We start from the raw sequence: 16144 nt of genomic DNA on the forward strand, positions 1-16144 counted from the left end.
TACTGGGTGGGTGCCTCAGTTTCCCCTATGCATTTCTTAAGTCTCTAGGTGGAGGGATAAAGGCCAGTGTGCATAAATCACTGACACTCTGTCTCCCTGGCAACAAATGGCCAGGGCCTCTTCCCCCCCTGCAAGGAAATAGCTAAAGGTGAACAAAGAGATCAGGTGACCTCCTGGCCCGGGAAAGGAACTCAGCAGAGAGGAGGGGCTGGAGGGTGAGTTAGTTTGGAGCTGGCTGGGGACGAGAAGTGAGGGCAGACGGGGTTGTCTGGCTCACTGGGCCCCAGAATGGACCTGACTGAGGGGTCCCGTTCGCTGGACCTACAAGCTCTGTTCTAGACCATGTTCCTGTCGTCTAATAAACCTCTGTTGTACTGGCTGGCTGAGAGTCACGTCTGACTGCGGAGTTGGGGTGCAGGACTCTCTGGCTCCCCCAGGACCCTGCCGGGGCGGACTCGCTGTGGGAAGCGCACGGAGGGGCATATGCTGAATGCTCCAAGGTCAGACCCAGGAGGTGAAGCCATGTGAGCTTCTTGCCCTGAAGACAGTCTGCTCCGAGGGAGAGGAGGCTCCCCAAAGTCCTGACTGGCTTTGTGGGGAGCAGTTCCAGAGCATCACCCGGGGACTCCATGACAACTGGGGATCAGCATCCCAGGGGGTCTCCCCGCCCGCGATGGAGTCCATCCGTCGTCAGGACTCCCCAGTGGTCCTCCTCGAAGGCTCCCAGTCAGCTGGAGAGTAGATGGTCCTGGGCCTCGCATCCATATATCGTGTCAACTGTACCTAGAAATAGCAGGGAGAGGTTTCTGTATTGGGGTAGCGTTTGTTGTTTTCTCAAACACCAAGGGAGGTTTTGTGGGTCTGAGCTTCAAGCTCCTAAACCAGTCACTGATCCACTGTTAGTTTAGGCTCATGTTCTCCCCGTTTTACCCAGTTTCTGTACCTTTACCCTCAATACACTTACCTTTGTTTGTACCATATGACCTCGTCTGCTCTTCATTTTCACTGCACCACACAGGGAGGCAGGGACACACCTACTGTCAGCTAATCTAACCAGTGACAGACATGGAAGAGAGTCGAGTCTGCCCTTCTGAGAAAAGGGGTTTTCCTTTTCTATTCCCCCCACCTCATTTCTAGAGTTTTCCCTTTGGAAGCGTTACCTTATTCCCCTTGAGGTAACAGGGGAAATCTGTCCCAGGCCTATGTCAGTTATTCCCTAATTAATCAGCTCTGTGATGAAGTAGGAATTTTTTGCAATATTTTTATGAATCCTCTGCGTGTCTCAATTTCCCCCTACCCTTTGCAGTTGCAAACCTGTGTACAGGGTGGGGGGATGGATTAAGTTTGATTTCATGGCTGACTAGGAGACCTAGTTGTGTACACCTGTTGTGTACCTGTCTGAGCAGACTGAATGCGTCATTAAAAGGACAGGCTGAGGCTGACCCATACCAGTGGAAAGCCCAGTCCCCAGGACACTGACCCCTAGCAGAGGGAGATGGATTTCCCTGCCTCTCCGCAGGGAAGCTGAACAGAGACCCCAGCTTGGGAACAGAGAGCTGAGCTTTGGGGGGATAAGTGGGGGCTGTGGAGGAAGCTGGAAGCTCTCACCTGGGAACCGACTAGGGAAGGAGCGAGTCACAGAGCCTGAAATGGTTTGTGCTTTAACCTTCATTTCTTGGTGCCGCTAAATTGAGGACTTCCAGTGCTGGGTCCAGTTGACTAATCCAGCCCAGTGCTCTGGGAGTGTCACTGCCAATGCTGGGCAAGGTGCAGAGTGGACAAGTCCCTGCCAGGAGACCAGGGCCGGCTTTAGGAAGTGTGGGGCCCGATTTGAACAGTTTTGACGGGGCCCCAACAGGGATGACTAAAAAAAAAAACACGTGGGGCTTGTACTCACCGGGCCGCGCTCCTAGTCTTTGGTGGCGGGTCCTTCACTCGCTCCGGGTCTTCGGTGGCACTGAAGGACCCGCCGCCAAAGTGCTGCCAAAGACCCAGAGCGCCACCGGGTGAGTAAAAATTAAAAAGGCGCCTGTCACGGAGTATTGGGGGACTCAGGGCCCTGCACCCCCGGCTTCCTGCGATTCACCATGACTCTCAGCCAGCCAGTAGAGCAGAAGGTTTATTTGGATGACAGGAATACAGTCCAAGACAGGTCTTGCAGGCACAGACAACAGGGACCCCCTCAGTTAGGTCCATCTTGGGGTCCCCGGGCATCCCAGCCCAGCCCCCCTTGGGAGGTCAGAGCCATCTATGCCCCCCAGCCCTCTCTCCCTGCCTGCTTCCAGCACTCTGCCTTCAGCGACCCCTCCCACAGCCTTTGTTCAGTTTCCCGGGCTCAGGAGTCGCCTCCCCTTCAACCCCTTCCTGGGTTCTCATGTTACACACTCAGGTATGCGCCCTCGGGCGCCCTCGGGCAGATCCCATCCTGCAATGCAGACTATCCCAGAACACTCCCCTGTCAGCATTCACAGACCACCGTGAGAACAGGCCCAGTTCGTCACATCTCTCCCCCCTTCGAGACCGAACTGAGCAGGGTCACTTTAGCCAGTGACCCGGGGAAGTTCGAACCTACCCCCGTTCCCATGGATGCCCCCGCATCCCTCCCATTCCTTGGTGAGAATTACACCAGGCCCCTCCAGTTTCACGCCCCCCCTTAGGTCGGGGGTGCTTGATGGCACTCGCAGTTCGCATGTGGGAAGGTTTATGCGGCCTGCGCCCTTTTCCCACCCCCATACCTCTGGGGTTCCAACTGGGCTGTGGTCTTCTCCCAGCGCTCCAGTCTGGAGGTCTGTGCTTTGGGCTCTCTTGGTTCAGAGCCGCCCTTTTAACCTTGGCCACCCTCTGGAAAGGATCCTTTATGCTGGGCAAGGGTCCTAAAGCTGTTTTCCCCTGGTCCCAGGCCTTCCTCCCCCTCTGACAGGGGTCACAGGATCCGCAGTACTGTCGGACAGTAACAAAGACCCCAGGCCAGTAAAAGCTCCGTAGCAGCCTCTGCTGGGTACGCCAGGTTCCCTGGTGCCCTGCGAGGGGAATGTCATGGGCCCGGCACAGCAGCTGGCGGCGATACTTCTGGGGTACCACCAGCTGCCTCCTGATCCCCCCTGACTCCATTTTCCCTGGGGGAGCCCATTCTCGGTACAGGAACCCCTTCTCCCACAGGAACCTTTTCCGGCCACCTCGTCCCATGGTCTGTACCGCATTGAGGTCGGCTAGGTCCCTTATCTTCCGCAAGGAGGGGTCTCTCTGTAACTCGGCCTGGAACTCAGCAGCTGGGACAGGGATGGCCACCTGCTCTTTCTCGCCCGCTGGGTCCGAAGCTGCAGCCTCCCTGAGCCGCGTCCCTGGGCGTTCCCTCCCCACCAGCTTAGGGTCCCGCGCCTCCGGCAAAGCACCCCCCCCAAGGCCAGGGGGCAGTGCCCCTTGCCGGCTCTGACCGCGGGTCACAACTAAGGCGGTCTGGGGGCTGCTTGGCCAGTCCTCTAGGTCCCCCCCCATCAACACCTCGGTGGGCAAATGGTGGTGCACTCCCACGTCCTTGGGGCCCTCCTTGGCCCCCCATTTCAGGTGTACCCTCGCTACGGGAACCTTGAATGGGGTCCCGCCCACCCCGGTCAGGGTCAGGAAGGTGTTGGGCACCACCCGATCTGGGGCCACCACCTCGGGCCGGGCCAGTGTCACCTCTGCGCCCGTGTCCCAGTAACCATAAACTTTCTTCCCCTCCACCTCCAGGGGAACAAGGTACTCGCTCCGCAGGGACAGCCCCGCGCCAACCCTGTAAACGGAGAACTTTGAATCCGGAGCATCTGGCCCCCCAGAGAAGCTAGCCTGGGGCTCTCCTCCCTCCTTAGCAGGTGGTACTCTGCCAGCCCCCCTTCCCTGGGAATGCTGCCTCTCGCCGGGCTGGGTCTCTACCCAGTCAACCCTCTGTGGGTTCGGCCTGCTCAGTCTGTCCCTGAGCCTGGGGCACTGGGCCCGTATGTGGCCCTTTTGGCCACAGTGGTAGCAGCCCATGTCCCGTGGGTCCCCTTGAGTGGGTCGGATGGTCCTGATGCCGGATGTTCCCCTCTGATGGGGTTTTTCTGTATTTTCCCACGGGGAGGTCCCATGGTGACTCTCTCTCTGCGTTGTGGTGGGATTGCTCCTTTGGGACTCCTCCCTTTTATCTCCTGACCGGCTCTTTACGAACTCATCGGCCAGCCGGCCTGCCTGTCGCGGGTTCTCTGGCTTTCTGTCCACCAACCACAGCCTCAGGTCAGATGGGCACCGCTCATACAGTTGCTCCAGTACCAGCAGTTTGACCAGGTCCTCCTTCGTCTGGGCCCCATCAGCCCACTTGCTGGCGTATCCTTCCATGCGGGCGGCTAGTTGCAGATATGAGATCTCAGGGGTTTTATCCTGATTCCGGAACCTTTCCCGGTACATCTCAGGAGTCAGCCCAAACTCCCGTAGCAGGGCCTTTTTGAATAGCTCGTAGTCCCCTTTCTCTGCCTCTTCCAGTTGGCGGTACAATGCCACGGCTTTGGGGTCCAGTAAGGGGGTAAGGACCCGGAGTCTGTCCGCGGGATCAACCTGGTGCAGCTCGCAGGCCGTCTCAAAGGCCTCCAGGAAGTCATCCATGTCCTCCCCCTCCTTGTATGGGGCCAGGATGCACTTATCAAAGCTCCGTGCAGTCCTGGGTCCCCCCTCACTCACCGCAGCCGGGGGTTCGCTGCCCTTCAATCTCGCCAGTTCCAGGTCATGCTGACGCTGTCTCTCATTCTCCTGTCTCTGTCTCTCTTTCTCCTCCCGTTCATGCTGTCTCTGTCTCTCTTTCTCCTCCCGTTCATGCTGACGCTGTCTCTCTTCATGCTGTCTCTGTTGTTCACGATCCTCCAGCTCCCTCAGTTTTAGCTCTTTCTCCCATTCCAGCCAATTCCGCTCCCCGGATGCCGAACGCCGCCGGGAGGATCCTCTGCTGGCCGGCGAGCTTCGCCGGGGGGACCCCCTGCTGGCCGGGGGGGTCACGGCGCCCTCGGTATTTGCTGGGCTCCTCCCCACCCTTCCCCTAGGCATAGGAAGGAGGGGTCTCGGGAAGCCCTCAGCAGCCGGCTGACCACTCCCAGCTGGGACAGACACTCGTGCCTGCGCTGCATTTGCCAGGCTGTTTCCCTGAGACACAGGGATCAGTTCATTCGCGCGATCTTCCGCCTCCAGCTGGGCAATGAGCTGTTCTTTGGTGAGCCTCCCAATGCACAGCCGCCTCTGCTTGCACAGCTCCACCAGGTCGCTCTTAAGCCGCTTGGCATACATCTTCCTGCTGGCCACTCACCAGCCTGTGTGCTCACAGCTCCCCACAGTTCCCAGGGGGCCCCCCTAGTGTGCCAGCCCTTCTCGAGGTCACCGCCTCTCTGCCAGGGTCGAGCTGCAGACTCCTCCGCCCCTGGGACCACTCGCTGCGATCCCCCCGGGGGACCCTGTTACTGCAAAAGTCCTTCTCGCTGGTCACACACTCCCAGGGGTAATAACCGTCTCTCTCTCACTCTTCAGCACGCCTGGTCCCCGTCAATCCCCCTTCGTTTTACTGCTCCCCAGTCACTTACTGCAGGAAGCGCCGTCCACGGGGTGCAGTAGATCCCACCGCTGCCACCAGTTGTCACGGAGTATTGGGGGACTCAGGGCCCTGCACCCCCGGCTTCCTGCGATTCACCATGACTCTCAGCCAGCCAGTAAAGCAGAAGGTTTATTTGGATGACAGGAATACAGTCCAAGACAGGTCTTGCAGGCACAGACAACAGGGACCCCCTCAGTTAGGTCCATCTTGGGGTCCCCGGGCATCCAAGCCCAGCCCCCCTTGGGAGGTCAGAGCCATCTATGCCCCCCAGCCCTCTCTCCCTGCCTGCTTCCAGCACTCTGCCTTCAGCGACCCCTCCCACAGCCTTTGTTCAGTTTCCCGGGCTCAGGAGTCGCCTCCCCTTCAACCCCTTCCTGGGTTCTCATGTTACACACTCAGGTATGCGCCCTCGGGTGCCCTCGGGCAGATCCCATCCTGCAATGCAGACTATCCCAGAACACTCCCCTGTCAGCATTCACAGACCACCGTGAGAACAGGCCCAGTTCGTCACAGCGCCTCTAGCCAGGGAAGGGATTTTCTGCCACTTGCCCCCCAATCTGGGTGGCCCTGCCACTGGGCGCGGGGCCCTCTTAGGCGCGGGGCCCTCTTAGGCGCGGGGCCCAATTCGGGGGAATTGGTGGAATTGGCCTAATGCCAGCCCTGCAGGAGACTACTCTGCTCTGTACTGAGCACGCGGAGGTTCGTCTCCCCCTGCAGCTCCTCTCTCCCGTACCCGACTACGCATCTGTACGGCCCCTCATCAGACCCTGTCGCATTGGAAAGCCGTGCTCTGAGATGCTCCATCTGGGAATCTCTCCTCCCCCAGTCCTAGGCTGCTATGTGCTGATCCCAGAAATGCCAGTGAACCTGCAGACTGCTCAGATCGACTGGCCCCCCGATATCAAACCGGCATTTCAGCAGCGCCCCAGAGCCAAGCAGGGCCCGGGAGAAGGGCTCTGTGAATATCGGCAGCTGGGAACCTGCAGAGCAGAAGAGAAACAGCTATCTCACCTGTAAGGGAAACTACAATTTCTGGCCCTCTTGGTGAAAGAGGAGCTGGCTGGGAGAGACCTGGTCTCCCAGGTCCCCAAGGGGCCTCCAGACTCCCAGAGAGCTACTGCCCGGTCTGAGGGGCCCCACATGGAGCGGGAGAGGATACTACTAATGCTAGTCACTGGGTGTCACGGACTCACAGATCGTGCCCACTCTTGGCCCCGTGCGGTCCGTGGGGGGGTGCCCCTTTCACTGAGACAGCCCTTCTCGGGGGTCCACTCTCTCCCGGGGTCAGGCCCCTCCACCTCCTGGAGCCGCACCTCTCGGAGCCTTAGCACGTCTGTCTCTGCCGTGGGCCCCCTCAGGGAGTCCCCTCGCTCTGGGTCCCCGGGGCCTCCACTCCCAAAGGGGTTGATGCAACCCTGTTCTCTAGACTGGTGTGACTCTCAGCCAGCATAAAACAGGAGGATTTATTGAGTGTTGAACCCAGCACAGGAAACTCTCTGACCCTCAGGCCTGGCCTCCCTCAGCCCAGCACATCCCAGTCTCCCCTGCATCCAGGTGGGCTCTGCCTGCTCCCCCTCTCCAGCCCAGAGCCCCCCCTGCTCGCAGCTGGGCATCTGAGATCCCCGGCCCCAAGTTCCGCCTCTGTCCATTGTCTTCTCTCCAGGGAAACAGGGTCGTCTGGGCCTCCTCTCCTCGCTTCTGTCCTCTGGCTGGAACCGGCTGGTCAGGTCACTGGGTCCTCACTCTGCAGCCCATTGTCCGCCCACTGGCCAGAACCGGCTGCGTCTCCTCAGCTGGGCCTCCGGGTCACCAGGTCGCCGGTCGCTGGGGTCTCCATCCTCCAGGCCATTGGCTGGGGCCCCAAGTTCCCTCTCCGATCCTCTGCAAAACACACTCCCTCTCCCCTCACCTCGTTAAACCAGTAACACCCAGGGAAACTGAGTCCCACCCCCTCCGCATGCAAACCATTGAAATCCCACTGAAAACAAGAGAAAAACAAGAAAATCTCCCACTTCGTCACATGCGGGAAACCGAAATCAAGTGCCAAGTGTGCTGCAGACTGTGGTGGGAGAGAATCCTGAGTGAATCTGTCACGTGTTGAATGCACCTAGAGCCCAGGGGCTTGTTAATATATTGAATAGCTCCAGATAAACACACACACTGCAGGCTAGCCAAGCCCAGGCTAACCAAAGCCCGAAGGGCAAGAGATGTGCAGGGTCCTCCGTGCCTCCCCCCACACCCGCCCCCTCTGATGGGCGACCCTCTGAGCCCTGCAGCGACTGCTCTGTGGGCTGGGAGCCCCGGAGGGACCTGCTCTGGCAGCTCCTGTTTTCAGCCCCTCGGGTTTCCTGCCACAGGCTCTTCTCCTGGGGGGAGGGAGCAGCCTGTGTCTTGCCAGGGGGTCGACACCTCCCCCATTGGTAGGGCCGGGGGCTCAGCCCCACACTCGCCGCAGTTTGGTTTGATCACAGGGGAAGAGACAAGTATTTAGGGACCGGTCTTGAGCCAGCAGCAGCAGCTGAGGGGTGCAGGGGGAAATTGGGGTTTCCCGGTTCCCCAAGGGGCAGCTGAATCCCCTCCCCCACCAAAGCCAGGCTGCCTGGTCTGAGGGGCCCGAATGCAGCCAGAGAGGAGGCCACCAAGTCCAACAGGAAAATAACCAGCATTGAACAAATAAGAGGTCGAAGCAGCGCCAGTCCCACAAATCTGGATCCTTCCCCACTGTTCCCCCCCAGCCTGGCTCAGGGCAGGGGGGACTCACAGGAGCTGCCCCCCAGGAGCAGGAGAGGGGTGCTGATCATCATCCCATGTAGCAAGATTTGGGTCAAAGCTGCTCTTTCTGACTTGGGGTCTCCAGCTGTCTGGCACTTCCACTTTCCTTCTCCAGCTGACGACCTGCCTGCCCTGCCCTGACAGCAGCTTCCCCAGGAAGGGTGGGGGGCACCGGCTGAAGGGGCAGGAGCAGAGACAGGCTGGGGGTGGGGGGAGCTGGTCGCAGTTTTCACCCCTCAACAAACACATTCAGAGCCTAGAGCCCAGGGCAGTCACAGGAGAGGAACTGACCCCAGGCAGGGACTGAGCGAGGAGCCCCTAATGGGCTGAATCTGTGGGGCTTGGCAAAGGGATGAGTAAGCAGAGCCTGTGCTAGCCCCTTGGGGGCCCTAAACAGGAATATTTCCCCCTCCATACGAAAACAGGCAAGTTCATATAATAAAAAGCGAATAGCCCTTCCCCCCCCCCCCCCCCCCCCCGAGCTGCTCAGGTCCCTAAGCCATTGCCCAGTCTGCTTGTGCCTGGTGCTGGCTCTGTGACTCAGGGCAGGGGGCAGGATTCTGGGAGGGAGTCAGGCTGGGGGGATCCTCAGGAGGGTTTGATGAGGAGAATTTCCCCCAGCTTGGAGACACCTCTGACCCAGAGGAACTGTCTCCCCAAAGCAGATAGGGTTTCCAACTTTTTAATCACACAAAACTGAACACCCTTGCCCCACCCCTTCCCGAGACCCCGCCCCTTCGCTGAAGCCCTGCCCCCACTCACCCCATCCCCTCCTTCCCCATCGCTCACCCCTGTGTACCCCAACCATCACTCATTTTCACTGGGCTGGGGCAGGGGTTGTGGTGCGCAGCGGGTGAGGGCTCCAGCTGGGGGTGTGGGCTCCGAGGATGGGCCAGAAATGAGGGGTTCAGAGTGTGGGGGGGGTGAAGGTTCTGGAGTGGGGACGGGGATGAGGGGTCTGGGGTACATGAGGGGGCTCTGGGCTGTGGCAGTGTAGAACTGATGAATGAAATTGTTTTTAATTGTTCAATTTATTAATGTAACTTCATAAGCAAAGTTTTATGAATGAAACAATATTCATTCATAAAACCGGTTACCCCAATAACTGGCTAATTAACAGTTAAGATGCTTGTTAAGAGCCATAGCTGTTCTGTCAGCTGCCTTTGTACGTTTCACTATCAATCCAATTCCTGCTTAAATCACTGAGACTTGCCCTGTTTCAGTATTGGAACTTCTGTTCACCATTTATTCCACTTGCCTACAGCGTAACTTCTGTTCACTGTTTGCCATATTGTAATTCAAACCCCATTTTAAAACGCTTACTCCATTTTGTAAGGGCTTGCTGCAACCTTCATTTTTGCAAACCCTGCTGTAATCTTATTAGTTTAGTTTAGATGTGTGAATGAGGGATGTATGGATGATGGAATCAACCTCCAGCCCCAGCCTGTCCTGATTAAATAGAGTTCAAACACCAACGGCTGAAGATGCAGACAAGAGCCCTAACAAAGTAAGAAGAATCCACCCTAAAAAGAAAAGGTGCAATAGAAGGAAGATCAAAGCCAGGTCCCAGGCTGAAAGTCATGCCTGCAATTGACGGGTGATCAATCACCAAACCCAGAGGCAGCGTGACACAGCAAGACCTATAGACTCTGGATTCAAACTAAAGCCTACAAAAAGGATGGGTGAGATGAAAGACTTTGGAGGGTAACATTCTGCTGCCAACATGGGAGGGCATCGGTGCGCCCAACAGAGACCCAGCTCGTCCTTGTGCCCGGCTTTCCTGGCCAGTTACCGCCACGAGCTACGAACCCAAGCTGCCAACTCAAGCCACAGACTCAAGCAGGACTGGTAACTATGCAGCAGCTGCAGAACATCTGATGAATGTGTGTGTGTGTGTGTGTGTGTGTGTGTAGGTATTAGGTATAATGTGTGTGTATTAGGATTAAGATATTAGTTATTGGTCATAAATCAAATTATCATAACAAATGTGGCATCTTTATCTTGTCCCCTTTAATAAGATCCTGCTAGTTTTTATTGGTATAACAGCAGGGGGTTGGGGTGTGGGAGGGGGCTTGGGGTGCAGGCTCTGGGCGGTGCTGACCTCAGGCAGCTCCCGGGAGCGGTGAGCATCTGCCTAGGAGCCAGAGGGACGTGCCGACTGCTCCTGGGAGCCGCATGGAGCCCGGTACGGCGTCTGCCATCCCCGCTGTGCCACCAACCAGACTTTTAATGACACTGCCAGGGTCCCTTTTCGACCAGGTATTCCAGTTGAAAACCGAACACCTGGCAACCCAAAAAGCAGGCCCCCGTTAGTCCCCCATAGCCGCCTCTTTGAATGTCGCCTGGCCCCCTCCATGACCTTTGCAGCAGGTTTTGCTGCTCCCTGCCAGGCTGCGAGTCCTGTCAGCCACTGTCCTGACTCAGCTCACTAGTACAGTCGCTGGACATGGAGCAGCTCAGCGTCCCGCCTGTCCCCCAGCTGTGGTGTGGGGCTAGTGATACCTCCCCGTTGGGAGTCTACCATGAGTCTCATGATATTTGGTTTAAAGTCCCAGCTCCAGGAGTCATGTAATTATGGGAGAATCTCAACTTTCATTTAAACAGATATCATTTGCTATGGGGCACAGGGGGCAGTCCCTCCCCCCAGACTTGGCAGGATATAACCATCACATAATGTTCTACACGCTGACACCGTTTTTTCTGAAACGACGCCCCTGCGTTTCAAAAGAAAAGGAAGTTTCTCACCTTTAAAGTGACCCCTAAAGGCTCGAACCCTGATGGGGAATAAACAGCCCCACCCTGTAGTATTGGTGGCAGCTCCTGTATTCTGGGGCCTGACTCGGGATCGCTGGGGCTGGCGACGCGGGGTGCAGGGTCACCCCACCGTACAAAGGGGTGAGCGGTGACACAAGGGGCCGGAACAGGGAGCATCGGCCCCCAGGCTTCGTCCACACCTAGGGTGACCAGACAGCAAGTGTGAAAAATCGGGACAGGGAGTGGGGGGTAATAGGAGCCTATATAACAAAAAGACCCAAAAATCGGGACTGTCCCTATAAAATCGGGACATCTGGTCACCCTATCCACACCAGGCACGTCAGTGATTTGTGCTTCGCCTGCTGCCTTGTGCCGAGGGGCTCCACAGACAGTTCAGGACGTGTGCACTGGCGGGGAGGGGGGGTGTTGAGTTTAATCATGTCCATGCAGGCAAGTGGCTGCAATACCCCCCCTCACCCGAAGGGGGTGCCCCACACAGCATCCTCTCCTCACTAGGAGAGACCCGGCCTCCGTCGGCCCCTGCTTGTCTCCGCAGCCGGCAGCTCACAGCCAGACAGTGACAGGAGGTGGGGCTCACACCTTTGAGGTTGTGGGTCTTTTGCCTCCTAGTCTCCATTGCTGAGAGCGAGGAACCGAAATACCTTGGAGGATCTGGGCCTAAGTCCCTTGGACAACGTCTCCCCTGAACTGCCCCTCAGCCAATGCACCCCACATTACCCCCTTCTCCCCAGACATGCCCCTGTAGCCCCAGCTACCCCCCCAAACTGTGCCACCTCCCTTACCCCCACACGCACTGTTCATGTCGTTAGTGAGCGAATGGACTGTGGATTGTTACCAGTGAATCCCAGTGTGACAAAGCACAGGGGGTCTGTGACGTTTCACTCCATATTCTTTATGAAAATATGCTAATGATATGGATATGACATAACGGAGATGTGATTTGTGTGAGATGGGTCGTCTGAGGTGTCATTGGAACGGTTCCGATTTACTGAATGTGATTATCCTATTTGTATGCCTGTATTATTTCTGTATTTGAAGTTAGGAATATTGACCATGTTATGGGGTGACCAGATGTCCCGTTTTTTAAAGGGACAGTCCCGTTTTTGGGGACTTTTTCTTATATAGACGCCTATTACCCCCCACCCCATCCCGTTTTTTCACAGTTGCTATCTGGTCACCCTAACCATGTATCTGTATTTCAACTATGCTATTTTGGGTAACGCCCCCTGCTAAAACTTCAGGTACAACAATGGAAAAGCTAGACAGGGCGGATGGCCCGTCAGTGAAGACAATGGACTGTGAAAAGCTTGGCCTTCCTGCCAACCTCCATACTGCCCCCGACTCATGGACGCTGTGATCCTGCAGAGTCAGGGGGTCTCATCACCTGATACTAAACTCCATCTTGGACTGCTGAACTTTTCCACTGGGCAGTGGGGGAATGAAACAAAGGATTCGCACCTTATGGAATCCTATGTAAGGTGTGGGACGAAAACAATTGAGGTCTTCAGTTCCCCACCCAAAGAGATATTTGAAAACGTCTGGAAACAAAGGGACTGGAAGGGGGTCGGGGGGAGAATTGCTTTACCCAGCCTGGAAAGGTATCTCACCTGTGACGGAATCTACCTAAGACAATATCTAGGGTGAGGAATTACTATTTGTAACTACAAAAACAACGAGGAGTCTGGTGGCACCTTAAAGTCTAACAGATTTATTTGGGCATAAGATTTTGTGGGTAAAAACCTCACTTCTTCTGATGCATGGAGTGAAAATTTCAGATACAGGCATAAATATACTGACATATGAAGAGTGACAGATTGACAGATTGACAGAGCGAGATGGGTACCCAGAAGTCACCTACTACAGGACAGGCCCAACAAGGACAATAACAGAACACCACTGGCCATCACGTACAGCCCCCAGCTAAAACCTCTCCAGCACATCATCAACAATCTACAACCTATCCTGGAAAACGATCCCTCACTCTCACAGACCTTGGGAGATTGGCCAGTCCTCGCTTACAGACAGCCCCCCAACCTGAAGCAAATACTCACCAGCAACTACACACCACCCCACAAAAACACTAACCCAGGAACCAATCCCTGTAACAAACCTCGTTGCCTACTCTGTCCCCGTATCTACTCTAGCGACACCATCAGAGGACCCAACCACATCAGCCACACCATCAGGGGCTCATTCACCTGCACATCCACTAATGTCATATATGCCATCATGTGCCAGCAATGCCCCTTGTGACGAACTGGGACTGTTCTTACTGTGGTCTGTGAATGCTGACAGGGGAGTGTGGCTGGGATAGTCTGCATTGGGGGATGGGAGTCTGAGTCTGCCCGAGGGCGAATGCCTGAGCATGTAGCATGGGAGCCCAGGAGGGGGTTGGAGGCCAGGTGACACCTTGGCCTGGGAAACTGAACAAAGGCGGTGGGAGGGGTCGCTGAAGGCAGAGTGTTGGAAGCAGGCTGGAGAGATGGCTGGGAGGCAGAGATGGCTCTGACCCCCCAAAGGGGGGTGGGCTGTGATGCCCTGGGACCCCAAGCAGGACCTAACTGAGGGGGGGCCCTGTTGTCTGTGCCTGCAAGACCTGTCTTGGACTGTATTCCTGTCACCCAAATAAACCTTCTGCTTTACTGGCTGGCTGAGAGTCATGGTGAATCGCAGGAGGCCTGGGGTGCAGGGCCCTGAGTCCCCCAATACTCCGTGACACCCCTCTGCCATGTACATTGGCCAAACAGACAATCTCTATGTAAAAGGATAAATGGACACAAATCGGACATCAGAAATGGTAACATACAAAAGCCAGTAGGAGAACACTTCAATCTCCCTGGACACTCAATAACAGATTTAAAAGTATTCATCCAACAAAAAAACTTCAAAAACAGACTTCAAAGAGAAACTGCAAAGGTACAATTCATTTGAAAACTTAACACCATTAATTTGGGCTTGAATAGGGACTGGGGGTGGCTGGATCACTACAAAAGCAATGTTCCCCCTCTTGGTATTGACACCTCCTCCTCAGTTATTGGGAGTGGACTACATTCAACCTGATTGAATTGGCCCTGTCAACACTGGTTCTCCACTTGTAAGGTAACGCCCTTCTCTTCATGTGCCAATATATTTATACTCCCCCACACTCTAACCACTAGACCCCACTCCCCACCCAGAAAGGAGGAGAGAACCCAGGAGTCCCGGCTCCCAGCCCCCCCTTCCCCTGCTCTAACCACTAGACTCCACTCCCCGCCCAGAGAGGAGGACACAACCCAGGCATTCCAGCCTTTCACCTTTGTTCTTATTGCTCAGAGCCGACTTCAGCAGCGCAGCCTTGAGCGCCGCATGTCCACATCCTGGCAGTGCAAGGAGGCGGCGGCAGCAGCGGCCGGCCGGAGGGCAGGCTTGAAACGGATCTGCCAGCAGATCCCTTCGCAGCACGCATGGAAGTTGCAGATCTTGGCCACGATGGCCTCCTTGATGCGCTCTTTGGTGAGGACCTGCTTGTCAAAGTCGAAATCGAAGGCGGGCACGCAGTCGGGCTTGTCGTCCGGGTCGGGGTACTTGGCCACGAAGGGGTGCTTGAGGGCCTCGGCCACGGCGATCCACTCCCGGGGGTCGAAGCGCAGCATCTTGTCCAGCAACGCCAAGGCCGAGCGGTCGGCCTGCTGGTAGAGGCTCTCCCAGGGCACCGGCTGGCGGGAGGGCAGGCTCTGGATGTAGGCGCGCACCCGGTCGGCCCCGATGGCGTGGATCACCTTGGCGGACGGGGTGCCCAGCACCGTCATGATCAGCTGCAGCTGGTGGATGTAATTCTTCCCGGGGAAGAGCTGCTTGCGGCCCAGCATCTCAGCGAAGATGCAGCCGACGGACCACATGTCGATGGCCTGCGTGTACTCGTGAAGGGACAGCATCAGCTCCGGGGCCCGGTACCACCGCGTGGCCACGTATTCCATCATGAAGTACTTGTACTCGTCCGGCTTGGTGCACAGCCCCCGGGCCATGCCGAAATCGCCGATCTTCAGCTCGCAGTTCTCGTTGATAAGCAGGTTGCTGGGCTTCAGGTCCCGGTGGATGACGTTGGCTGAGTGGATGTACTTGAGGCCCCGGAGCAGCTGGTAGAGGAAGTATCGGACGTGTTCCAGCGTGAGGGGCTGGGAGGAGTGGATGATCTGGTGAAGGTCGCTCTCCATCAGGTCTAGCACCACGTACCTGCCGGAGGATGGGGAGGTCAGCGGGGAGAGGACCCAGGAGTCCTGACTCCCAGCCCCCACCCCTGCTAACACACTAATCTCCCCTCCCTATAGAACCCCAAGCACCCAAGGCGCCCTGCTCTAACCCACTAGACCCCAGTCCCTTCCTAGAGCCAGGGTAAGAACCCAGGAGTCCTGGCTCCCAGCCTCCCCTGCTCTAACCACCAGCCCCCACTCCCCTCCCAGAGCTGGGGGGTAGGACCCAGGTGTCCTGGCTACCAACCCCACCTAGCTCTACCCACTAAACCCAACTCTCTTCCCAGAGCTGGGGATAGAACCCAGGAGTCATAGAATCATAGAACTGGAAGGGACCTCGAGAGGTCATCTAGTCCAGTCCCCTGCACTCATGGCAGGACTATTATCTACACCATCCCTGACAGGTGTTTGTCCAACCTGATCTTAAACATCCCCAATGATGGAGATTCCACCACCTCCCTGGGCAATTTATTCCAGTGCCTCACCACCCCGACAGTTAGGAAGCTTTTCCTGATGTCCAACCTAAACCTCCCTGTGACATTATTGACATAAGCTGGGACCATATAGATCATTGTTGCAACCAAGGTCCTGTAGTGGCACCAAATCTTGTATAAAGGGGGTCAAATGGGGTGTCTATGACAAGGTTATGGTTTACTGGTTATGATTATGCTGTCTGTGTGCATTATGTATCTGTATTTCAAACTTATGCTATGCTTCTGGGTGACAGCCTCTCTGCCTAGCCTGCTTGATGGCCCATTAAGGCCCATCAGTTACCACG

At 56.4% G+C, this 16144-nt stretch overlaps 2 protein-coding genes across 2 annotated transcripts in view; both read right to left on the minus strand.

Annotated features, from left to right (window-relative positions):
- The window catches only part of LOC128835491 (signal-regulatory protein beta-1-like), a 47142-nt gene that overhangs the window by 2171 nt on the left and 28827 nt on the right, over positions 1-16144 (minus strand). The window lies entirely within an intron of this gene.
- LOC128836740 (mitogen-activated protein kinase 7-like) lies at positions 14372-15346 on the minus strand. The gene has a single exon (XM_054027288.1). The coding sequence runs from the start codon at positions 15328-15330 to the stop codon at positions 14458-14460; it is 873 nt and encodes a 290-aa protein (XP_053883263.1). The 5' UTR covers positions 15331-15346; the 3' UTR covers positions 14372-14457.

This window comes from Malaclemys terrapin, chromosome 4 (assembly GCF_027887155.1).
Source record: "Malaclemys terrapin pileata isolate rMalTer1 chromosome 4, rMalTer1.hap1, whole genome shotgun sequence".
Classification (NCBI taxonomy): Eukaryota; Metazoa; Chordata; order Testudines; family Emydidae; genus Malaclemys; species Malaclemys terrapin.

Bases quoted from the DNA above. Each gene is read 5' to 3' on its own strand.
- LOC128836740 (XM_054027288.1), bottom strand. From the start codon at position 15,330: ATGGAGAGCGACCTTCACCAGATCATCCACTCCTCCCAGCCCCTCACG.